This window comes from Xenia sp. Carnegie-2017, unplaced genomic scaffold (assembly GCF_021976095.1).
Source record: "Xenia sp. Carnegie-2017 unplaced genomic scaffold, XeniaSp_v1 HiC_scaffold_3, whole genome shotgun sequence".
Taxonomy (NCBI): Eukaryota; Metazoa; Cnidaria; class Anthozoa; order Malacalcyonacea; family Xeniidae; genus Xenia; species Xenia sp. Carnegie-2017.
In genome coordinates, this window is record NW_025813493.1 from 1,570,051 (window position 1) to 1,597,676 (window position 27,626).

The window sequence follows — 27,626 nt, forward strand, 5'->3', positions numbered from 1 at the left end:
GTGTTTTTGTTTTACGATAAATAAAGGCCTGTTAATTAAAGAGTACATGTTATGTTTTAAATTCTTCAAAACTACCGAGTTTTAAGTTTTGAGTCACTTTTGTGAACTTCTTCCATGTTGAGTGATTTCGACTTTAAAATTAAAACAATGTCCAGTTTGTGGCTATGTGTGCAAACTGTTCAACATATTTAAACTATCTAAAGCAGTTCAATTATCTCCTGAAACAAATTAGTGTGTGTAACTTTGTAAAGGCTTCTTATCCTCACAATTTATTCATGCTGGACACACAAATATATAAAGAGCTTCAATCCTCATCTCAACCTAAAGAGTTTACTTGTAAGACATTTGAGACAAGACAAGATGGTGAGCTTTATTTGTGCATTGGTGGCGATTACCTTCATCGTTGTTAATATTCAAGGGTAAGCTATGGTTTAGTGTAAAAAAGAACTTGGAAATGTTTAATGTGATCATTAAACGCTATGAAGACTATATTAGAAACGCCTCTAAGGCGTATTTCTTTTTAAATTTGAATAATCTTTTTGCACAAGTTGTCGAGTTGTAGTTAATATTCAGTGCTGGGGCAGTATACAAACATGATCAAAGCTTTGCAAGTTACGATACCGTAAACTAAGAATTTTTCAAATCAGCTCAAGCCAAGTTTTTCTTGTTTAAATTGTGTATGAGAGGAGTAAGACTTTTATATGCATTACACATTTTTAGCAAGTTGTCAGCTATGTCATGTATGTACTTGATATAAGTCTGCTTCAATTCCTTGTTTACAATATGAAATATTTCATCTGAAAACTTTTCCATGACTCACTTTACTGTCCTTACTTTTGCAGAGTGAGATTAACAAACGAAAAGGAAGATGATTTAAAAGATTTCTACTCAAACTTCAGCCATGACATGAAACGCACCTTGAAATCCGATCGAAACAATGCAACTTTGAAATCACAAATTGCAATAATAGACGGACAAATAAAAACACTACAAACATATCACAAAAATCTACAGACGGAGAAAAAACATCTACAAACATTTAAGTTAATTATTCAACACAAAATCAATAGGACAGAAGTACAAACATATACACTATTGAAATTACAACAAAAATTTAAGGAAGTCGAATTGAAAATGATTGATCTGTCGTCACAAATGAAAAAACTTGATGCACAAATGGCAACATTACAAACGGAGTTGAAAAGTCTTGAAAAACAAATGAAAACACTTTATATGGAAAATGAAAAACTTACAAATATCTCGGAAAAAGGTAAGAATGATTTTAAAAAAAGAAAAGACACTTATAGATTCAAGTAAGAAGTAATATTTGTTCAATAAAAACAATATCTTTCAATTAATTTCTTTGTGTTAGTCAATATTTTTATAACCATCAGGAAAAGACTGCGCAGATCTTTACAGAAAAAGTATAAGACACAATGGAATATACGAAATTGATCCTGATGGTAACGGATACTTTAAAGTCTTCTGTGACGCGTCATCTGGTGGTGGTTGGACTGTAATTCAAAGACATATAAAAAATGGAAATACAGACTTTTATCTGGGTTGGGCAGGTATAGACGTAGCTTTGGTAATCTTAAATCGAATTCTGGCTTGGATTGGACAAGATACATCGACTAACATCTGCAAAAAAACAAACTTCGAATTGATCTAGATTAACACGTCAGGCACTAAAATACGCTGAATATGAAGATTTTGTTGTAAAGGATGGAAATTCTAAGTATCAATTAAAATTATTGGAAAATACACAGGTAAGAAAATTTGGAAAATGAGTGTTTGTGATAGCAAATTGCGTTGACAGATTGTAACCTAGGGCCAGTTCATATGAGACAGGCCAGCCCGTAAATAGGCTAGGTAGCTTTGCCGAGATCTCGCCTCGTATATTATTTTACAATTTTTTTGAAATTGCGTTCATATGAAGAGCGGGCCAAACCGGCTGGGCGAGATCCACTTGAAGGAGGCGAGGTTCTAACAGGCTCATATAACTGCATCAATCTGGCCAGCCCGGCTAAACTGGGCTGGAAGAGATGAGATTGTGCATGCTCTTGTTTCATTTGGTTATTTAAATATGGCAAAAATTTAAAACAAAAATGTGCAATTGAAAATAAGTTTGAAAATTTCATGTTATACCACTACAATAGTCGGTGGAACTCACTGGTAGCAATCAGAATGTTGAATGTCTGAGTCTAAACACAATTTAATTCACAAAATACAATGTTTGTTGGCAGAAATTAAATATAACATTTTCAACCTGGCCAGCGCGCCTCATATGAATGCGAATACAAATTGTGCAAGTATTCAGCCCAGCTTTAAGTGGTTTTTAACCTTTTTTAAAATACAAATCACCAGAAAACTCTGGAACTATTTCTACTTTTCAGGAACTGCTGGGGATAAATTATCCTATCACAATAATATGAAGTTTTCAACCAAAGATTCAGATAATGATAAAACTAGTGAAAGTTGCGCTACTTCCTACACAGGTGCTTGGTGGTATAATGGTTGTTATCATTCCAACCTAAATGAAGTAAAATCTTGCTTGGTCTGGTTTTGGTAACGTGAAAACCAGTGAAATGAAAATCAAACCATGATGACTTTGCATAAATATTTATAATTTCATGACAATGATCAATATATCTCTCAATACGTCATATAAAAATGTTTGTTTATGAGCAAATATGCAAAAAAATTGTGTTAATTTCATGAAGTAATAAAAAAATATTGTTTCAATCAATGAAATGGAGGAAATGTGAGTTTTTAACATGTTTATCTAAATGAAACTGATGTCATCAAATCACACTCAAAATAACTTCAGTTTTTTGAGTTTTACCATGTTGTTAGCTGCCTTCTTTAAAGAGATATTTCTTTTTAATTATTATATTTTATTCTTCATGGCATGATATGGTTTCTCAGATTTAACAAGACTTACGCGCTTATATAGCACGTTGTGTTTTTTCAAAATAAACAAATTAGAAAAACAAAGGATTGATATCTGCTTCAACTTAAATTAAAAATTTGCAAAGAGGATCGTCTGGAAATTAGTATTTGCTTTATTGGCTTCTTTGTACCGTTAGATGCAAGTCATAATGAATGAAAATCTTATATCTTGCACAATATGTTTTATTCTTTATTTAGCGCCCTTGCTTAATTAACCTCCTACTCTATATAAAACCTCTTCCCTTACTGAACCTCCTTCTCTTTACAAAATCTCCTGCCTTAGTTAACCTCCTTTTTTTTTTGCTAAACTTTCTACTCCCCTAAACTTTATACTTTTTAAAACCTCCTTCTTTACTAAGTATCAATTTTACTAAATTTCCGGAAATTGTTGCTCTGTTTGACCTTAAAATCTGACCATGTAGTTATTACCATGTAGTTTCTCACCTTCCTCATTAAAAGCTGTTCTAATTATCTAATTTTCAAGAGATAATGGCTTACCTATCTATCTTTAAGCCCAATGCAGCTCACGTTTCTTAATTTCTGCAGACCTATTAAAAAAAAACTAGATGTTTCTTCAAGTACACCAAAGAAGCTGATAAATAAAACGTTAGACTCGGGAGCAAAATTATCAATGCTGATTTTTAAAGGGAAATACTAAGAAAAATTTGCAATGATTATATATGTAACGCATTTAAATGCCTGTAAAGAAAAATCCGTTAATTTGTTTTCATCCTAGATTTAATCACAAAAGTAAACCGGACGATACAAAATTTAATGATTGTAATCTTTGGAAAATCTTTTCATTTCAATATCGTCCAATTAAAATACATTACGCGCTACCTAAAGTATTTGGTGATTTAAAATTAACACAAAACTTCATCCTTATATTAGAGAGATAAAAGCTCCTTTTGGTCACATCACATCAAAATTTTATTTCATGATTTTTCAATTTTATTCCTTTATGGGCAGTAGCCTAATAACCCTCAATTTATTCATGATACGTAATTTTTATCATCAGCATCATTCGTTTTATTAAAATTCACAGTATTATGAACAAATGTTTACATAGCAAGAAGAAACTTGCGGGTTTGCTACATATACACTGATCATGTTAGTTCATGTACGCATATCTTTCCTTATTTCATATGTGTCAAATTAAACATTATTCCTGTTAATTCTATCTTGTAATTTAATGCAAGTATGAAATTTTTTAATTAGATTTTCATTTAAGTTGTATCTAAGACTGTTGAAGATGTCTTGTAATGTCTCAACAAAGAAACGTCTTCAATAAAAAACTTTCATGCTACAAATTTATTTAAAAATGATCGCTTTGAATATATAATTATTGGGCTTACCTCTTAATGATGGTCCATTATATTTTATAGAAGATAAAAGAATGGAATATGCCTGATTTTTCCTGTATAACTTACAGCACTAGCACATGTTAGCTACCCATAAAAACTGACATGAAATTAAAGGCTTTCTTTTGTGCAAAGGAAAACGATTTTCTTGTTGAATCAACACATTATAAGTGTTTCTCAGAAATACATGAAAAAAGTCGATGCTTCTTTAAAGAACAAAAAAACTTTCTTACTGTTATGAAAACATCATGAAAAATAACAAAATAAACCAATAATGTGGAAAAGATTATTTAAAGGCATTTGACTTCCTGCAGCCTTTGATGTAAAAATATTGGAACAAATTTGTTTCTTTGACACTAAAGGCAGCTAGGGTACAGATTTTCCAGTGCTTAGACCATCTTTGACTAATAGTCCTACTATAAAGCATTGTTTTAATACCATTTGATTTGGATATGGATTAAGACGAAATATCTTAATTGCAACAACCTGGCTACTCCTTCCATAGAATAGAGATAATGGTCAATCAAGGTGAAGCTCAGATCGTCTTTCAAAAATGTCCATTTTACTTGAGGAGCTCCAGTCAACAAAAAAGTTATATTAAATATATAAAATTCATAAAATAATCTTTAATGTATAAAGATCCTGTTTTCCCATTTGTGTTAAAAAATTACGCTATTCTCTAATCATAAGCCTTTATTAATACTCTTCTCATTCAGTTTGTGCTATTTCAATCCTTTTTTAGTTCAGAAACAAGACTACAGTGTTTGTGAAATTATATATTTAACCATTGAAAGATTTAATTAATAACTGAAGAGGGATGTATAACAAATGCAAATCCTTTTCCTGCCTATCTCTTAAAGATGTTAGATAATTTAAATAGGCTCATCAAATTAGATTAGAATATGATTAACGGAACAATACCCTCAAAATATTTTCTAGATATTAAAAGACTAGCTCTATCAAATACTTTGAGCAGAATAGCAATGTTCAGAAAAGCAGTTTTTGTTCAAACCTCTTTCATTTGAAATGTTGAGTCTATAGTAAAGTTTTCTACTAGCAATTGTTGATGTACAACTGCCACTTATTAATTAAGATATTTCAACAATATCTTTTCCATTCGTGCCCTGACTTGCTGTCTGCAAGTCTGTGGCTCACACAACAGTTTTATTTCGAAATAATTACATTATAAGGTGGTTTTCATGTTACTTTATAGCCGCCATGTTGGTTGTCAAATACAAAAAGATGACATTCATGCAATTGTGGGCACTAGCCATCATTAAGGGGCGAGCTACATTGTTCAATAATTCTCTAGAGTTGGTTTAGCGAAAATTTTTTTTAACTATGTAGTCTATAAAAAATAAGGTTGCCATAACAATGGTTTGGTATTCAACTACCTAAAATGCATATTTTTGCTCGTTATTTCATGAACTTTGCTTCCATGCACGGTTACAGTTCAAGCTGACTGAGATTAAGCTCTGTAGTATAGTCGTCCAGATTTGATAGTGAAATGAAAAGCTAACAGTGAAAGATATTGATTGAAATGTGGAGCAAGTAAACTCTTTCACCGTAGGATGAGGAAGATAAACTCTAGATTTTAAAGTTGTTTGAGTATCATTTTCTGTATGTACGGCGTTTCGAATACGTAGCTGTTTCTATGAGGCAAAAACTTGGCTCCTTGTAGTGATCGAGAGGGCAGAAGTCTTAATGACATTGAGTCAGTAGTCATGAGGCTGAATGTAGCTAACGAGCAGTTTGACAAGATTATGCAGTTTGTGAAATTTTTGTCCTTGAACTCGGGCATATGATTATACATCTAACGTGAGTCATAAATGAGTGTTTACTAAATACATGTTTTATGCATGATCTCTGAAAAAACAATCATTATGATTTTACGTACGAGATGTATCCAAATACCAAGCATATGTTGGAGCCTAACTCACTCATTAAATCGTGATATGTTAGATAATCTTGTCTGGCTTGAATACGTAAGCCTGCCTATCCCAATATGTAATTAAAGCTTCAACTAAACATGTCAATTTTCATCGTGAATTTACACATTACATGTTTGCAGAAGGACCATGCAATCCCATGTCTTTATGTTTGCTATTTCCGGCTGAATTCCCAACTTATGTAAACACAACTAAAAATGGTACTTTGTTTTTTTGAATTCGATACCATTGTCAGAACCAATGTTTAATAAGGTACGTTGGAAACTTCAAAATGAAATGTTGCTGACCACCACACGTCTGCACCTATCAAAACAAAACAAAATAGTATATAATGCTGTTTACTCTGCAAACGTACTTCGCTTATGACAGGCACCTCACTGTAGCCTATTATCTAATACTGCGTACTAACCGTAGGGGGTCTAGTGCCCAGATCTGCGTGCAGTTCCTTGCTTATTGCATAATCAACATATAATGCTGTTTACTCTGTATAAGTTTTTTTATGCGTAAAAACGAAAGACTAAATTGTTATTTTTATTATTAAAACCTTTTTCTGCAGTTTTTTAGTTAAGTAGGTTGTAGATAGACTTTGTGTAAATGCTATACGCCATTGATTAAGTCCCTTAAGTGATATTTGCTCTTTCCTTTCATAAGTTCAAAATTTTCAAGATTTGGAATCCTTTTCTTAATTCAGGTTTTTATCTCGTGTGTAGAATCTACTTCGTCTCTTCTGCTTCTCCTTCTGTTTGTTATGTGAAAGATAAAAAACAAATCCACTTGACTTTATGTGCAGTATATTTAAGCATTTAAACTATGTTACTATATATTTAGCTTTTGTTCAGTTTTGAAGATCATGGAATAGATTTAAAAGAATTTCTAAGTATTTCTGTTTCGACAATACAAAACTTCCATGAAATTAGTATCATCACAATAATATATAATGATAATTAAGTTGTCGGAAATGAAATCAATACAAAACAATAGTCGGTGGTGTAATAAACTTGAATCTTGAACTTTCTTTATTATTTTTGTCAAATTATTGATCAATTGAAGGCTGCAAAAGCCTGTTTATGGCAAAGGAATAAAAAATTATACTTCTTAATAATTGAGTAAAGAATTATATGCTTCTGATTTGCTATTTACCTGACTTCAGTCTATGGGGAATCCTTTATTGTTCCATTATCTCTGCTGTATTGTTCAAAACTTGTTTTAAATACTATGCCTGCATTTTTGAAAAACACTCTTATTATACCTTTTCCAAAAAAATAACATCTCACAAATTTTTAACATAGACCTAAATGGTAAACAAGCTCAAACCAACATGTTTGCAACAGCAAAAATATTTAAGCGATGGTAGAATGATAAAGCAATCACAGATCTATTATTTTGGATCTTGATAATTGATCATACAAGGTCATGAAACTCTAAGAAAAATGAATTTATTTTCTTTGAAAATGCTTTTGCCTTTTTAGTGATATATTACTTAAGCTGTCCTTGTTCTGTGCACTTTCATACGTCTTACTTTGAAATTGATGTTTTTAAAAGAACTTATCATTAAACTTGTGTATTAAAATAACATTTATAATAAAAATAGCACTTTCTTGTACCCCAAAAGCTTTAATTTCATTCTCTTTGACAATAAAACATTTTTCGGGCATTATTACCAAATATTATGGCTAGATATCGTAATTAAAACCCATTATGGCAGGACTTTAGCGAAAATTAATTTTAGCTCAAAAACAAAACAGGACGTCTTTAAACTGTTACTTTATTTGATAAATGAGTTTGCAAAGATTTTTACGTTTTTAATTAATACAGACCTGGTGGTTTTAACAATCAATTATTAACCACGATATGTGAAACGAACATATTTAGTACTTAATGATTAATAGCTTAGTAGTTTTAACTTAATGCGTTGTCTATTACATAGGATATAATTAGTGTGAACAATGTTTTATGATAATGTTCACCAATACATCAATTTATCAATTATCATGAAGAAAGAAATATTTCTACAAGTTTAAGCCTCTTGGATTTAAAGAAAAATCAGCTCTTACGGCCTTACAGCTAGATTGCCTAAAATATCCTAAAGTGCTTTATTATGTAATCTAAGAATAGTTTACCTGCAGCTGTGCATGTACAAAATATAATTTATTCTTCATGATGGTGGTTATATAAATGTTGTCAAAAAAGTTTGTCAAACACAAAGTGTTTACTTTTTTTTTATGCAAGATATTGATGCGCGTTTCTGTAGTTTTTCTTTTAGTTGCTTTTGCAATGCATCACATAATGCTTGTCAAAGCGTACAAAGTGGTTTATGAAGACAAAGACAATGGTATGTTACAGTACAAAGACAACAACATCGTCTAAGATGTCTTTAACAGTTACTATTTATAAATGATTTTGCAAAGTTTTACGTTTTAATTAATACAGACCTGGTGGTTTTAGCAATCAATTATTAACCACGATATGTGAAACAGACACATGAGTACTTAATGATTAATAGTAGTTTAAGTCAATGCATTGTCTATCACATAGGATATAATTAGTGTGAACAATGTTTTAAGGTAATATTCACTAATACACCAATTTATCAATTTATCAATTGTCAACCAGCAAAATATTTCTACAAGCTTACGCCTTTAGAAATTGAATATAAATCGCTTTTATCGCCTTAAAACTTTCCCAAAATATCGGAAAGTGCTTTTATGCAATTTAGGTAAATCAAACACAGCTGCATGTACAAAATATACATTATTCTTTATGACGGTGGCTATATAAATGTTCTCAAAACGTTTTCAAACATAAAGTGTTTTCTTTCTTTTATGCAAGATGTTGATGCGCGTTTCTGTAGTTTTCTTTTAGTTGCTATCTGCAATGCATCGAATAATGCTTGTCAAAGTTCACAAAGTGTTTTATGAAGATAAAAACAACGGTAAGCTAGAGTAAAAGATAAAATAAATGTTTTGGAGGATGTAAAAACTAGTATGTTTTAAAACGCGTACCTGCAGTTACATTTGTAGTTGTTTAATTGCAATAAAGCTTTCTCATTTCTATTTTATACCGTTCTGGCAAAATATATTAGCAAAAACTGAACAAGCGAAGTTAGTATTTTTTCATATATGTTTTTCTAATCTAAAACGAAGCGTTCTATCTAGCATTGTTGCTCTCTCGCTGTTTTGTGCCAATTCTTTACGTTTGATCGTTAGTAAAAATACATGTAATTGTGTCATTGATAAGAATAATAAAACAAGGTAAGACTCGAGACTTCTAGCTCGACTCAGTTCCATACATTGTTTTTGCTTAACTTTTGCGTTTTATAAATATTTGCTTTACGAAATTTGTTTACGTTTCTTTGCAAAAATGGACCTACAAAACAGATTTTGAGCTAATGAAGGCACGCTAGTTTACTGGAAATGATACCAGCCATATAATAAAAGAAATTAATGTATTTAATTTACATGAGACGTCTGTGTTGTCTAGATATATAAATTCACTTCCCCTCCTCCCCTATAAAGTTCTAGTTTCGCCCCTGCTTTCATGCTAGTTTTAGCCAGCTGTTTAGAAAAAGGATAACGTTGCAGAGTTTCTGAATGTAAATTTTGGATGCATCAAAGCGATAACACGACAAATATTGTATCAAGAAAATTTTACCTAGTGGTCTCTCAAATCAACAAAGCAATCCACTTGTAGAAATACCGAGTTTTGGTTTATTAGTGTGAACAATGTTCTAAGGTAATGTTCACTAATACACCAATTTATCCAATTTATCAATTGTCAACCAGCAAAAGTGTTTCTACAAGCTTACGCCTTTAGGAATTGAATATAAATCGTTTTAAAGCCTTAAAACTTTACCAAAATATCGGAAAGTGCTTTTTTATGGAATTTAGGTAAATCAAACACAGCTGCATGTACAAAATATACATTATTCTTTATGACGTTCGCTATATAAATGTTCTCAAAAACGTTTTTCAAACATAAAGTATTTTCTCTCTTTTATGCAAGATGTTGATGCGGGTTTCTGTAGTTTTTCTTTTAGTTGCTTTTTGCAAAGCATCAAATAATGCATGTCAAAGTTCACAAAGTGTTTTTATGAAGATAAAAGACAATGGTATGTTACAGTATAAAAGATAACAACATCGTACATGGTTTTGTGGTTGTAAAAAAACTCGTATATGTTTTGAAACGCGTACGTGCATTTGTCGTTGCTTAGCTTTTATAGTTTTTACAGTTATATTTTAATATTCCGTTCTTGTCAATAATTAACTTAACGCGAGCGTGTTCTATTTTTTGCTAAACCTTTAATGAAGCTCGAGGTCTTTCGACTCTATAACGAGATAAATCAGGCAAAGGCGTTATAGATAAAGACCGAGCCCGTACGGCGAGGTTATCTACTAAAAGCCAGAGGTTCAATATTTATCGGTAAACACCGACCAGACGAGATTAGTTAGTTTATTTGAAGGCATTATTTGATCTAAAACAAAGCTTTCTATCTAGCTTTGACAGCTAGAGTAACGGAAAAATAATGGACCAGCAAACATTTTTCAGCGCCAATCAAAACACACTAAATAACAAAAGGGACACTTTCCATGTGATATAATATGAAAAAATAATGCATTTAATTTATATGAGACGTCCGTGATATCGTCTTAATTTGGTTTCTTTAAATGTTTTCCAAAGTACAAAATAGATACAGCTTAGTATAACATCTAAAATAACTCTTTTAATTCGGCATTCAATTGATTGAATAGAGAATTAGCTGCATAATTCGTCTTCTTTATTTCATACATGTGTTTGGTTTTCAAATTCTAGACGCTAGACATTGAAAGAATATTCACATTCATAGATAAACAGCAGCAACAAAAGTCTTCTGGATTGCAGTTATGAACAAATTAATTTTCTTTTGCAAGTTTTTGTTTGTAGTTGTTGTCGTGACAACCACCTAAAAACTTCTCTGATAATTGTTTATGTGCAAAACACAGTGTGGCAAATTTAGGGCAATGTCACAGCTGCCATTGTGTTATCACCCAGTCTATGTAATATATGTACAGAAATGTGTTTTCGCTTTCGTTTGAACATGAATGATGTTGGTTATTTTTGATAAACGAAGTAATCTGTGCTCCTTTTTGCTCCTGTCTTGTTTCATTTTAAAATTTATCTTTTTTTATGCATGTATTGACTATAAAAAATGGACTTTTATTTTTAGTGCATTATTTACACCTTTTGTAGTTGATCCTGTTTGTTCTTTGTTTTAAAGGTGAGATTTTATCACAAAGATATCATTTCAACTCATGCTGTTCACAATGACATTGAATGTTCCTTGAAATGTCATCAACAGGAACAATGTGTTGGCTCAATTTCTTATTTGATGCAAAGATCTTGAGATAAACTGCCAAATTAGCAACAGAACAATAACCAAAATATAGAGAAACAAGGCTTTACAGGAAAATGGACTTTATCAAATCTATGTGTACCAAACAAGAAGAAAGAAATTGCTTCTTCATCAAAATAAAAATCACAGGTATAAGAATGAACTGAATAAGAATAACGTTTTGTATTATACACAGGACAAACATTTAGCAATGTAAAAAAACAAGATTTTCTTTAAAAAGGTTGTCTTAATTTTGAACTGTATTACTAGGAAAAGACTGCACAGATTTGTACAGAAAAGGTGAAAAAACTAGCGGAGTTTTTCAAATTGATCCTGATAGTAAGGATACTGGAGTCTTCTGTGACACTTGAAAGACGTCATCAATTGGTGGTTGGACTGTAATTCAAAGACATATAAAAAATGGAAATACAGACTTTTATCTGGGTTGGGCGGAGTATAAACGTGGCTGGTAATCTTACATCTGAATTCTGGCTTGGATTGGAAGATACATCGACTAACATCTGCAAGGAAAATAAACTTCGATTGATCCTGAAAGTAAGACACGTCAGGCACTAAAAATACGCTGAATATGACGATTTTGTTGTAAGGATGAACATTCTAAGTATCAATTAAGTATCAGGAAAATACACAGGTAAGAAAATATTGGAAATGAGTGTTTGTGATAGCAAACTTCGTTGACAGATTGTATCTTAGGACCAGTTCATATGGGAGACGTACTTGTCCGCTTATGCCAGGCTTCATTAGCTTTACCGAGATCTCATATATATTAGTTTACTATTTTTGAATTGCGTTCATATGAGAGCAGGCCAGACCGGCTTGGAGATCATTAGAAGGGCTTGAATCTCGCTTCCTGCTTTGAGCTCATATAACTGCATCCATTGGGCCAACCCGGCTGAACTGGGCTGGAAGCGATGAGACTGCGCATGCTCTTGTCTTATTTGGTTACTTAAATATGGCAAAATTTTTAAAACAACAATGTGTAATTAAAAATAAGTTTGAAATATTCATGTCATACCACTACAATAATCGGTGGAACTCACTGGTAGCACTCAGATTGTTGAATGTTTGAGTCCAAATACAATTTAATTTTCCCACAAAATACAATATTTGTTGGCAGAAATTAAATACAACATTTCAGCCGGGCCATCCCGCCTCTTATGAATGCGAATACAAATTGGCCCGACAAACTAGCTAGCACGGCTTATGCGGGCTGGCCAATCTTATATGAACAATTCCTAAGGTTAAAGAAATGTATCGTCTGAAATGTCAACCGCAAGAAAGACAATATACCATGCATTGGACTTTACATTTTGCAATATACAATGCATTAGCAAGATCATTTTGAAGAGCATGATAATCAGTAACTTTAAAAACAATGTTTATTCCTCAGAAAGATATCTACAAGCACAGCTCGTATTTCTAAGGCCGACAAATGTTACATTTTACATGCGCCGAAACGCATTTAAAACTAAAGAAAATGCAAGAAAATTAATCATCTATGTGTTTGTTGTTTTGAATCATTTAAGCTCATTAATAAATGCACGACATTTAAAACAGACCTAAACACCTCGCTTACCTTTGTTTTTTTTCTATGTGCAATCCGAAAAATTATAAGCATGCAAAGAGCAGACTTGTAATTTTTTATTGATATGAAAAAAGATGTTTTCTGTACCAAAGCATGCAAAAGGAAATGTAAGCCTGCAGCAAAAAGTTATAAAATAACAAATGTATAATGCTTGCTCTGAATGGTCCAATGCGAGTGCTTGAATCAGGCATTATAAAGACGGAAATTTAAATTGCTGTGCGTTAATTTTAAACATATGCTGGAATGAAAGATGATTCATTGTTACTTCATATGACAACTTCTTTTTTGAAAATGTTGGATCACCATGTCTAAAGACTTGTGAATTTTCTTTGGTAAAAAGCGGTGTATAAATAACTCACAATGCTTTCTTTACTCTTTATTCCTGTGTGTGTGTTTGAATCAAGCCAACACGAAAACTGTTTAGCAAATACTCTTAACATAATATAAATTCATCATTAAAAATGCATGGGATATTTGCGTATAAAGTTTATTGTAAGACCATGACAGAATGATCTAAACAGTGTCTTGTACGTTTTAAATTACAAATCACCAGAAACTATAGAACTATTTCACTAAGGAACTTTGGAATGCCATTATCATCCAACATGAGAGTTTTCAACCAAAGATTCAGATAATGATAAAGCTAGTTGGGGAAGTTGCGCTACTTCTGATAAAGGTGCTTGGTGGTATAATATATGTGCTTACTGCGACCTAAATCGTAAAAATCTTGTTTGGTATCGTTTTTATAACTTGAAAACCAGTGAAATGAAAATCAAACCATGAAGACCTTTCATAAATATTTATAATTTCATGACAATGATCTATATATCTCACAACACGTCATGTAAATATATGTTTGTTTATGAGCAAGTATGCAAAAAAATTGTGTTAATTTCATGAAGTAATAAAAATCTATTGTTTCAATCAATGAAATGGAGGAAATGTCAGTTTTTAACATGTTTATCTAAATGAAGCTGATGTTATCAAATCATGCTCAAAATAACTGCAGCTTTATGAGTTTTACCATGCTGTTAGCTGCCTTCTTTAAAGAGATTTTATATTTAAATTATTATATTTTATTCTTCATGGCATGATACGGTTTCATGTTTGTAAATGTAAACCTCGTCCAGGTTGGTATAGTCCTGAGAAGAACTGTTTTTGTTGTGGTTGACTGACGTTTCGACAACCTAAGTCTCTTTGACTCTTTGCTTCCATGCACTTCGATATAGTTCAAGCTGACTGAGTTTTGCTCTGTTGTATGGTCGTCCAGATTTGACAGTGAAATGTAAGGCTAACAGAGAAAGATATTAACTGAAATGTGAGGCAATCTATACTATTCACCGTAGGACGAGGAAGATAAACTTTAGAGTTTAATGTTTCTTGAGTGTCATTTTCTGCATGTGCGGCGTTTCAAATACGTAGCTGTTTCTATGAGGTAAAAACTTGGCTTTTTGCACTGATCGAGAGGGTAGAAGTCTGTATGACATTGAGTCAGTAGTTATGGGGCTTAATGTAGCTAACGAGTAGTTTGACAAGATTATGTAGTTTGTGAAATTTTTCTTGTCCTTGAACTCGGGAATATGATTATACATCTAACGTGAGTGATAAATGATTGTTTACTAAATACTGGTTTTATGTGTGATCTCTAAGAAAAACAATCATTATGATTTTACGTACGAGATGTATTCAAATACTTCCCATCAATACCAAGCGTATAGAGCTGTTTCTAAATAATTATAGCCAGTGAATTATTAAGTTATGCTAAATACATCTTGGAAATTACTAAAAGAAAACCTGCTCAGTCAGTAAATTTTCTTTGGCGAGCCATTTAAGAACATGTCTATTTGGTCATAACTAAAATATAAACATGTGTTGGAGCCTAACTCACTCATTAAATCGTGATATGTTAGATAATATTGCCTGGCTTGAACACGTAAGCCTGCCTATCCCAATATGTTATTAAAGCTTTAACTATATATGTAAATTTTTATCGTGAATTTGCACATTACATATTTGCAGAAGGACCACGCATTTCCATGTCTTTATGTTTGCTATTTCTGGCTGAATTCCCAACTTATGTAAACACAATTAAGGATGCTATTTTGCTTTTTGATTTCGATACTATTGTCAGAATAAGTGTTCAAAAAGGTACGTTGGAAACTTCAAAATGAAATGTTTTAAGCAAAGCCTTCTTTAATATTTTGTTTGTGCAATAGCACAAACATACAATTAAAACTTTAATTAATTTCAAGTGCTGTAGCTACAAGCAAGTCGATAAAATAATTATGAATAGTCAACATGAAATCAAATTTTATAACAAGTTGTTATTGAACCACAATTAACACAAATATATAAATAGAGCTTTGCTTTTTTCTTCACACACGCTTCAAAGCTATACAAGTGAGACTTATCACAAGATGGCGAACTTTACTTGTGCGATGATTGTAATAGCTTGTCTTTTTGCTATTATTCATGGGTAAGTCGTAATCTTTTTAAAGCTAAATCGTGTGAGGTGTGAAACCTTTTGCATTTTTGGCGCGAGCATGATTTAATAGGACAGTGCTTTATAGCAAAAAGGTTGAACGCTGCTAAAATAGTAGCAATGGGCAGTTTTAGTATTTTGCATTAAATATGCCGTTATTAGATGTTTCTATGTTAGAAAGTATGTCATCTATGGATCAAAAGAGATGAATTGAATGGCTGCTTTATTGTTCGTAATCTGCTTCTTCGTAGCTATATTTTAAAAACTGTCTCCTGCAATGTCGTAGCAATCTCTGTAACTGCATGAGAGGAAACTTATTCATATCGTGTTCTAAGATCATTTGAAATCATGTTATACGGATTCTAGTATGCTTATATGAGTATGAGCTCCCAAATTTCTGTACTACGCCACTTTTGAAAGTTGAAATTTACAAAAAGGTTTATTTTCGTACTATTTTGAGGCTTTTACAATTTTATAATTATGATTGATTATTTCTTAATCACCATAAGCATTTTTCAAACAAATTCAAACAGAATTTTTTTTTGATAAACGGAATTTAAAAGGTGGAAGATGATGAATTGGCCCAATTCTATGAATTTAACCTCTTTGTTACGTTACGTATTAATATTAGAAATTGTTTAAAAATTTTGAGACTTCTGGCTGTGATTAAAGATCACAAGAACATTATGCTGGATAATGGTCAGTAAGCAAGTGACACATTGTAATAAGTGTTATCATCAGTGGCGGATTACTAATTACAAAGCATGCCGGATAAAACAAATTTGTTGAAATTTAAATCGGATATGTATTCTTCCCACTAAGTTCAATCTCATGATGACATTTGCATTCCTTACGCTCCTATAGCCCTTACCCTTTGTATTTCCCAGCTTGTCTTTGCAACTCATAGTATCAACATTAAGGAATGAATTTAAACTTCAAATTGGGGAAAGCTAACACTTCATGTTTTCTAAGCATAGTGAATTTCAACAGTAGATTGTGCGGTTTTCAAATTAGGAGTATTTAACTCTAGTCCGGAATAGCAAAAGCTAAAAACTATTTATGTCTAGAAACTATGGACTTCTCAAATGCCCGGGTCAGTAAACTTCAGCCTACAGAGCCTACCATGTAGAGGGCCACTTAATATCATGCTTTAATATGTCAGTTGACTGTTTTGTCTCATATCGTTTAACTATTTCCGTAGAGTGATGTTGACTAATACAAAAGAAGATCGTACAAAAGACGACTTCTGAACAGTCAGCCTCGACATGAAACGCACCTTAAAACCTGAACCAAGAAATGTAACTTTGAAGACACAAATTGCATCCATAAAAGCACAAATAGCTAGACTTCAAACATATCACAAAAAACTTGCCGCACAAAACAAACAATTTCAAACATTTAAGTTAAAACTCCAATCCAAAATCAACAAACCTTGCGAAAACAAATAAAGAAGCTCGAAGTTCAAATGATTAAGCTTTCTATACAAATGAAAACACTCGAAGCACAATTAGCGAAAACACAAAACATGTTAAGAACTCTTGAAAAACGATTGACAACGCTTTAAAAAGAATATACGAAACTCACAGGAAAAGAAAAAAACGGAACAAAAATTTCAAATAAATCAAAGAAAACGCAAGGAAACGACTGTGCAGATCTTTACAAAAAAGGTGAAAAAAAGAACGGAGTTTATCAACTTAATCCAGATGGTAAGGGTTACTTTAAGGTTTTCTGTGATATGAAGTCATCTGGTGGAGGTTGGACTGTATTTCAAAGACGTCAAGATGGAAGTGTAAACTTCTATCGAGGTTGGAAACACTATAAACAAGGATTTGGCAATCTTACTTCTGAATCTGGCTCGGATTGGATAAAATATACCGACTAACATCAGCAAAGCGAAACAAACTTCGTGTTGATCTTGGAGACACGTCAGGAAATAAAAGATATGCTGAATATGATTAATTTTCTGTAGAGAATGAAAATAAAAAATATCAGTTGAGACTTGGAAAATATTCTGGTAGGTCATTAGGCAAATATGAACAATAACACCACAAAATTAAAAGGGTTAATAGGATAAAAATAATATTAGCATTAAATTAAAACGATTTGGATGCTTGGAATTTGCGTGAGCCGATTCTACTTTTTTGTTACATATTTGTCATAAAAAAAAATATTTTGTTTCAACTTATAACATACAACTGGTATGTTTGTAAACCAAAAATATTTTGACGTGTGATTACAGTTTTGAAAATGTCGGTAACAACTAATTTACAAACTGAAAAAACAATTCTGGACAGACAATACTAGAGAGATCATTCAAGGATAAGGACTAAGTTACTTATTAAAATAAATTGCAAATTCAGTTTCACCTTTGTGTGCAACAAATTATGAGTAAGGGCCTGAACATAATGTTATATAGAAAAAACACAGCAGTATTTAATATTTTCTACATAATTAAAGAACTAAGTGATGGCACACACACTGTAAAAACTGATTGGTTAAAATAACCATTAAAATTGGTTACTTCAGATGCATTTAACCACTTCAACTAATATTTTTATGGCTACTGTAACCAATCATATGGTTGTTTTAACCAATCATTTTTTCAGGGCATATTAGCGCTTTTCAAGAATCTTTTTATTGTAAATATGTTTGTTAATTGTGTATTGATTAAACATTAATAGTACACAAGCATGTAGTGACCAAATATAATGCATAGTAAAAGTTCCACTGTTAAATGTGTTTCTCTTGAATACAAATATCACCATTTAGGAACTGCTGGGAACTCATTATCCGCCCATAAAAACAAGTCGCTTACGACAATTGATTCAGATAATGATACAGATGGCGGAGGAAACTGCGCTGTAAATGCTAAAGGTGCTTGGTGGTATTATTATTGTTATGACTCCAACCTAAATGGGTATTATTATCATGGCGATTATCTACCTTCTGCATCTTGGTACAAAGGTGTTGTTTGGAAAGACTGGAAAGGATTTTCGCATTCTTTGAAATTCACTGAAATGAAAATAAAACCATCAGGAAACTCTTAATAAAGTAATGATTTCATGACGATAATGAGTACATCTGTTGTGAACTTTATAGATTTTGTTGTAAAGTTGGTTGTTTAGTCTTTAAAAAGAAATAAATCTCAACAGTCGTTATTCGTGGTTTTTTTATATGGATTTGGTATAATATTTATTGAAACCGTGTCGCAAAAAGGCAACCCAACTTCAGCTTGCTTTTTTGCATAACTGAAATTACTAAACAAGTTACCATGAGCTTTTGAATGATGTGTTCTTTGAATTTAATTACAAAGTTCCTTTTTACCCCCTTGAAGAAGGAAAAACAGCGGCAGCAGTCTCTTATTTGCTACATTTTGAATTATATAGGTTTTAGTTTTTTAAAAGTGCTCTATATCTTTGATGAATTTTTACTGTGCTGAAAACAATTTACAGAGTTATTGACCTCTAACAAATGTATGTATATTTTCAATTCTCGCATCAACTTTTTTGTTATTTTACTCATGCGTTTTTGATCAACTTTTAAAAATTGGATTGAAGGAATGATCATCAACTGTTGATTGAATCTCTGCTACTCTTTTATTATAATTATATACTAGCAGTGGGTGTCAACGATATATATGAGATTTATATCATAAAGAAATTTCTTGTTAGCAAGCAATGGGTGTGAACAATATGTACGAGATTAATATCACAAACTTCTTGTATATGGCGGAGTTGTTGGTGTTTGTCATAGAGTAATATTAACGTAAACAAATGTCAGCAGTAATGTCCTAAATAGCGCTTAACAGCGTAATTGCGAAATTAAACAGCTCGTGCTCATTACCAATGCATTAAGCAGCTTTATTATGTTAATCTGTATCCCTTAGGAAGTAAGACATTGGAACTGTCGCTTGGCTATATTGCATACTTAATGGAAACTACATGAATGGATACTACATAACCAGAGCTTTTTGCATTATGTGTTCATCACACATCATGACTTCGACAACAAAGCAGGGGCGTCGGAATATATAATTGGGGGTGGGGTGGGGTGGGGAGTGTCGGTGTGACATTTTAGTAATTATAGGTGCCGATGTCTGCAAATGTTGTCAAGTAGTCACCAATTTTATATTTAGCAACGCCGGTCGTCTAATCGCGAACTTAGTAAACTAATAAAAGAAAAATTACAAAAGATTCCTACGTGATTGCTTTTAAAGTCTACTCCCTGCACTATAGATATGTATGTTTTATTTTCCAAATAGACTATTAGTAAACATTCCCTTTTATGGTAATTTCTCTTTTTTAATGAATAGTTTGGGAGGAGGGCACTGCTCCCCTCCTGAGAAAAGTTCTGTAGCAGTGCTTAAATAATGAGACAGAAGAATTACGCTCATTATTGAATGGAAGTCTGGTGCAAATTGTTTTCTGCAAATCGTCTCTTTGATACAACTTTAAGACTAAAAAATAAATGTTGATGGGGGCTTCTATGCTGTAAGCATTGGCTCCAAAATTGTTAGTACAAAACCTTTCATCACCTTGGTGAAAAATGAAAAATACAGAATCTACCGAAAGCTTTGAAGTCAGCTCTATTTTCATTAAAATTTAACTATCTAAAATGTATGTTAATGTACCAGGAAAGTTCTTTTTCATCTAAAAAATAATTAACAACAAATATTTTGTTGAACAAAATATTGTAGAAGAATTAAAGATGCATAGATCCCTACAGAAAGAAAAGGGAGAGGAACAGATAGCAACTTCTTATACAAATATACACGGATTGACAGGAAGTTCACAGACATTCGATTGCAGTGAGTTTAATCTTTTCCTTAAAGGCTTAGTTTCATCTTTTTTTTAAATGAAGAGACCCGCATATACCTGACAGGTTAAGAGCGTTTGTGTGTATTTTTGTATTTCTTTTGTATGCAGAGATTTTTAGCCATAGATGTATTATATTTACGGCTACACTAACTTTTTGCAACTTTTTTCTCTCTAATAAAATTGAACTTTGGCAGAAAAAAGTATTTTGTTATTTATAGTTAATGTTTTGTTACCTAGCTCATGAAATAGGATTTAAACTAAGGTGGACATCGTTTCAATAGAATTCCCAGTTATGCGCATATTCAACAATATTGCAATAATATGCTAGCTACTGTTTATCATATATTCAGCTGCAACTCTTTAAAACTAAATTTTGACAGTATTTAGCTCTCTCCTCCTTGGTGATGATCAAAATTGAAACATTTTTACTGAAATAATTTAAAATACTTTGTACACGTTCCGGCTTAAATCATATTAAAGCTTGTAAAATATTTATGGATTACCTAAAGCGTCAATAAGTTACCTAAATCATCAACATTTATTGCATAATTTGAATGACGTTCAAGCCACAAATTATATAAAAACTTGTACATTATTCATGAATTGCTTAAATTATCAATGGTCGACCACTAAAAAGGATTGTAACTGTAACAATAAAACACACAGGCAATGTATTTTTCACCAAATTGCCCAAATATTTCTAGCAATCGTTTCCTGAAAATAAAGCAATAGAAACGTTTTGCGGTAGATTCATCAAATAATTGACTTTTATGGTGTATCCAAGCTTATATATTTGAAATGTTTACATTTGAAATTTTAGTCAAACTAAAAACAGCTGTACACGTATATATAAATAGTTCTTTATGAAAGCAGATACATTACGGTAATCGTGCATGCAAACGTCTTTTCATTTGCTTGAAGTTATCACTCATTTCTAATATTATGCTTGCTAGTGATTATCATATATTTAGCTGCAACTCTTTGTAACTTAATTTTGGTAGTATTTAGCTTTTTCCTACTTGGTGATGATCAACATTGAAACATTTTTACTGAAATAATTTAAAATTCTTTGTACACGTTCCGGCTAAAATCATATTAAAGCTTGTAAAATATTTATGGATCACCTAAATCATCAATAAATTACCTAAATCATCAACATGTAAATGTTATTACAAAAACTTTTATCAGCTTGTTGAAAAATGCGCTTCATTTTTGCTGTCACGTACAAAATCTACCGAAAGCTTTGAAGTCAGCTCTATTTTCATTAAAATTTAATTATCTAAAATGTATGTTAGTGTACCAGGAAATTTTTTTCATGTAAAAGATAATTAACAACAAATATTTCTTTAAATAAAATATTGTGGAAGCATTGTAGATGCATAGATCCCTACAGAAAGAAAAGGGAGAGGGATAGATAGCAACTTTTTATACAAATATACATGGCTTGACAGGATGTTCATAGAGATTCGATTGCAGTGAGTTTAATCTTTTCCTTAGAGAGGAAGTTTCGTCTTTTTTTTAAACGGATTGTAACTGTAATAATAAAACACACAGGTAATATATTTTTCACCAAATTGCCCAAATTTTTTCAGCAATCGTTTTCTGCAAATAAAGCGAGCGAAAGGTTTTGCGGTAGATTCATCAAATATTTGACTTTTATGGCGTAGCAAAGCTCATCACATGTTTCCAATATTTACATTTGATATTTTAGTCAAACTAAACACAGCTGTACACGTATATATAGTTAGTTCTTCATGACAGCAGGTACATTACGGTTATCGTGCATGCAAACGTTTTTCATTTACTTGAAGTTATCACTCATTTCTAAAAGATGGTTGGGTACATTTTTGTGACTTTTCTTGTAATCGGTGCATGCAATGCAACGAACAAAGTATTCGAAATTCCACAAAGTGCATTCATGAAAATAAATGAATATGGTATGTTGTCAATATAAAGTATAATAATGTACTTTTATTCGTTTGCTTTATTGAAGAAAAGAAAAGCTTAAGTATGATACATGTACATCAAATTTTGAATAATCGTTATATAGCTTGTAGTTTTATTGTAAAATATTCTAGGTGACACTCTTAAATAGGAAAATTTTGTTCCAGTGTCTCAATTTAGCTTAGATGTTTAACTTCATTTCCACGCAAAAACTTTATTATTCATCTACAGCAGTTACAAGTGTAAATTTGAGTTATTTTCTCTTTTTGATTTACAGCTTGCATGACCTTTTTCGTGCACAAATAGAGTTACAACGCTAAAATTTGTGTTGTGACAAATAAAACTTTTAAAACGAAAAACGTTATAAATAACGTTGTAAAAGATATATGAGTATAAGTTATATATAGTAGTATAAGCTATAAGTTACATAAAGCTTAGAAAAGCTAACAAGAGCAGGATTTCGAAAAAGCCCTTTTAGTCATCAGCAACTATCTTCAGTATGCAAATCATTATCTGCATACCAACATTTGACATCTAAACACATACGTAGTTGCAACAGTCGTAGCAAGTTTGCACATATGGTATTGCTATGCAATTTTTCTGTGTTCACTCACTGAACCTTTTTAATTAAATAGAATGTACATAATAATCACACAAACATACTCAATTGGAATATAAAAGTACAGTCCATGTTGCTATAGATAAGAAAGTTACGACATTATTTTTGTTATATATGAATCGTATAACGTCCATCTAACTTAAATTATTTATGTAAGCCTTGAGCTTTGATGAATTAGGAAAAGTTTTCCAGAACCTGTTCAACAAGAAATTATTGATACGCACTGAATTTAATTTCGTTTTACTTTTCATTATGCAGGTGATGCTTTGGCACCAAAAGATATCATTGCAAGTCATGTCGTTTACAGTGCAATTGAATGTTCTTTTGAATGTCATCGAGAGAAGAGATGTTTTGGTTTTAACTATCTAGACGAGGCTAAAAAATCTGAGATAAACTGCCATATTTCCAACGCAACAACCATAAGCAGATTGAACACATTGTTCGTCAAAGAAAAATGGACTTTTTATCAAGCACTTTTCAAGACGGTAGGAATTTAACAAAGTCAACATTATTTTGTTATTCTATAATTTCACTAAAAACGTGCATTACGATTTCATGAAAATATTCTCAAAACTGTAAATATTTAAATGCCAAAATTTAACCCAAATAGCCCTGGGTACATGCTTTACTGTGCTTAAAAAGAATTTTGTCGCCCACATCCATCAAACTATTAATTTTTTTCATCGTGCTATAGTAAATATTGTAAAAGCAGGCAATTTATGTGCCTCCAAGCGATAAGTGTGCACAATAAGCAGAAAGTAACGATTTATCCACGATAACGTCTTCATAGATAGTTATCAAACATAGACTGGCATGATATGAGCGAAATAGTATGCTACACTGTTTACTTTCAGTCACTCGTTTATAAAGCATCAATTAATGTTTTTTTACCATGATACCATAGGAAGGCACACCTACCAGTTCCCCAATTTTGTCGACTGTCATCTAAATCTTAAAGCAAATATTCAGTTAACCAGATATTCAATCACTTCTCCTGTTTGAAATTTTTGGTATCACATGTATTTAGTAAAATAATTTTAAACGAATCAAGTCTGAGTAAGTGTTTAATTGAGAATTGTAAAAACAAACGCACTTATAAACAGAAGAACTCATAAAAGAAAATTTTGTAAGAAAAAGCAAACAGAGAACACCCAAATGGATTTCTTGTTCATAAAAAAAATTGGGTGCATAACATATAAAATTCATAAATATCTATGGCTATTAAATACCCAGTCCAACCTGATTTGTTCAAAGTTTTTTCTCCATCTACATGTCATTAAAAAAGGGTGAAAGTGATCAAAAATCTGGCGTTTAGAAGATTTGTTTTAAGATTTAGGTGAAACCAATAAGACCGGGCGAGTTGGCAGGTGTTCCTGTGATATAAAACAAGACTTAAAATACTGAGTCGGCATTAAGATGAACTCCAAGGATAGAGTACGTAAACAAATTCACGTGCATGACCATATAAGGAATTTTTAACTATTATGAAAGTTAGTCATATCTGAAAACTTGCTATTTTGTATTGTTAATTTTTTTTCTATTGAATTACATTGTGTTAAGTTTATATATTCGAAAACAACTTCAGTATAGAGTGAACAAAATAGTTATTTAGCACAATGGATCTATGCGCAGGAAAGCTGTGTAACAATTTGCTTAAAGGTTTAATGAGTTACAAAACCCGTAAGACGTACAATGCAATAGCTTTTTTAATCAAGCTTTTTTCAGGGAAAAGACTGTGCCGATCTTTACATAAAAGGTGAAAATAAGAACGGAGTGTATCAAATTGATCCAGATGGCCAGGGTTATTTCGATGTTTTCTGTAATATGAAGACATATGGTGGTGGTTTGACTGTGATTCAAAGACGTCAAGATGGAAGTGTAGACTTTTATCGAAATTGGAAAAACTATACACAAGGATTTGGTAATCTTACTTCTGAATTCTGGCTTGGATTGGATAAAATATACCGACTAACATCAGCCAAGAGAAATAAACTTCGTGTTGACCTTGGAGACTGGTCAGGAAACAAAACATATGCTGAATATGATTATTTTGCTGTAAGGAATGAAACACATAAATATCAGTTGAGTCTTGGTGCATATTCTGGTGAGTCAATAAGTAAAGATAAACATTTGATGGATAAATTCCTAAGCAATATTTTGATATATGCATTATACGTTAGAATGATTCGAGTTTGCGTAGACAGGTCTGCAATTTTAAGAAATACATAGATATTTTAACGGTTAACTTTGGTAACCTAAGTCTAGTTAGATCTTAAAAATTATAATCAATTTGATCTTACAAACTTACAACAAAATACATTGAACAAACATAAAAATCATTTTGTTGTGTGAATCATTATGTTGCACCCTACGACAACAATTTTGGACTTACAATAAGAGATCATTCATGGATTGTGGTTACCGTATCATTAAGATTAAATGAAAATTCAATTGAAACTTTGTAAACAAGTAATGAGCATGCGCCTAAAACATTGCTAAATTATGAGGACTTAAATGAACATTAAAACCTTTTATATAATGCATACAAGCCTGCAAGATTATTTATGTATGTATAAATAAAAAAATGATAGCATAATGCACTATCCAACAACTACAAACGATAACAAACTTATCTAACAACAATTGAAAAATTAACCTTCCACTCCTAATCCTTTTAGTCCTAGAGTTATACTCTGCTATACTGGTCACAAGCCCAGGACTTGTAAGTAAGGCTCGCTGCTTTTGAGTAGACTTGTCTTCTTTACAAGGAAGAGGAGTGGAAGGTTAATTTTCAAATGTTGTTAGATAAGGTCGTTATTGTTTTTTTTGTTTTTTAAAGCATTATGCTGTCATTCTTTTTGTTTCATAACGTTCCAAATATTTAACCTTAAGAATAGGTATAAATGTATATAATATATTTATACATATATAAACACTACTGAAATTCATTCAAGTTTTCGTGGATAAATTTAAATATAGAAGAATGAAAAATATTAATATAATTTAAGTCTCGGACAACACTACATGTATATCATCAAGTCAATAAACAATTTTAAAGGTCTAATATAATAAAAATTAAATAACATTCATTACTTAACATAGGAGTGAGAGTAATGAGTTAAGGCTAGGATGTGGAAATAATGTTCTGGGAAATGAAAGTAGGATCAAAGTCAAAGTCTTGACAAATTTTACCTTTGCAATTTATTTATTCCATTTTGAAACAAGATTTACAGCAAGTTGTTAAATAAGTCAGCTATAACAACTTTATGACAAACGGTAACAATATTGTAATGTGATTGTGGTTGGATCTCCCACATACACCAGAATATGTGAAATGAAAACTCAATGTTGTATAACATATTTTAACACTTATATCAGTCCTTCCTCTTCTACTACATAAAATAAAAAAAACTGATTAGCAAATCTCACAAAAGCCCCCCAAAAAACCGCTATAGGAATCTTCTACCAACGACATAAAACCCATTTTTTTCGAGTTTCTGCAAGTTCAGAAGAATTCTATAACTGTTTAAAATGCGAGCTTTGAAAGGTACTACTTTTTTAGGAAATGCTGGAGATTCATTATCTTATCATAAAGACATGGTATTTTCAACAAAAGATACAGGTAATGATCAAAGTGGAGGAAACTGTGCCATTGACTACAAAGGTGCTTGGTGGTATCGTGGTTGTTATTGGTCTAACCTGAATGGACACTACTATAGTGGCAACCAAAACAATCTCAAAGGTGTGACTTGGGTTACTTGGAAAGGTAGTAAATCCTTAAAGTTCACTGAGATGAAAATAAAACCATAAAGAATTTCCAAAGACTGTGATGTTATAAATTTGATCATTATTTCTATTGAAACTTTCAAAATATAATAACGAAAAATAACTTTTATGTCTGTTAAAGATCCTTTATAATCATTATCATTTAAAAAAGCGTGGAAAAAATTGTTAAAAATGCTGTGGTGAAATAATAACTTTCTAATATTTTCCCTAAAAATTAGAGCTGATTTAGGTAATTATGAGATTCTAATGTTACGTCTTTTCACTCATTTTTTAATGAGATGTTGCTCTGTAAGTAGCTAATTTTATATTTTTGCCACGTTCCACGCATTCTTAGTGTATCATGCATGTCATGCAATTATCTTATATAATTATTCACTATTTAAGCAAAGTCACTTTTGATTGGTCAATTACCTGCAAATAATTTTACATATCAGTAGGTAAGATGTCTATTTACAAATAACAGTTTCTACAATTATGGACGCCATTAAAAGCCGGTTTTGAAAAAAAGTCAAATCATAGCGATGTTTTCCACAGTTTCTAAAAACGATGTAAAAGCTTTCAAACAAGAACCATCCAGAAAACAGAAAAAGAGCGGCAAAGATAGCTTTGAATGTGCTTACAACATATTTAAACAAGACGAACTTGAATAAACCAGCCGACAAAAAAAATTAGCGAAGGTTTGAAAAATGTTTTATATTGGTATGTGTTAATAATATTTCAGTTAGTTAAAGTGAAAAAAAAA

The 27,626-nt window shown here is 31.6% G+C and overlaps 1 protein-coding gene and 1 pseudogene across 1 annotated transcript; both read left to right on the forward strand.

Moving 5' to 3' along the window:
- The first annotated feature begins 1,176 nt into the window (after positions 1 to 1,176).
- Positions 1,177 to 18,876, forward strand: LOC124454807 (annotated as a pseudogene).
- Positions 18,877 to 22,181: 3,305 nt separating this feature from the next.
- LOC124454385 (ryncolin-4-like) lies at positions 22,182 to 27,397 on the forward strand. The gene is made up of 4 exons (XM_047005195.1): positions 22,182 to 22,472; positions 23,357 to 23,583; positions 24,824 to 25,202; positions 26,661 to 27,397. The coding sequence occupies exons 1-4, from the start codon at positions 22,367 to 22,369 to the stop codon at positions 26,906 to 26,908; spliced, it is 960 nt and encodes a 319-aa protein (XP_046861151.1). The 5' UTR covers positions 22,182 to 22,366; the 3' UTR covers positions 26,909 to 27,397.
- Positions 27,398 to 27,626: the final 229 nt, after the last annotated feature.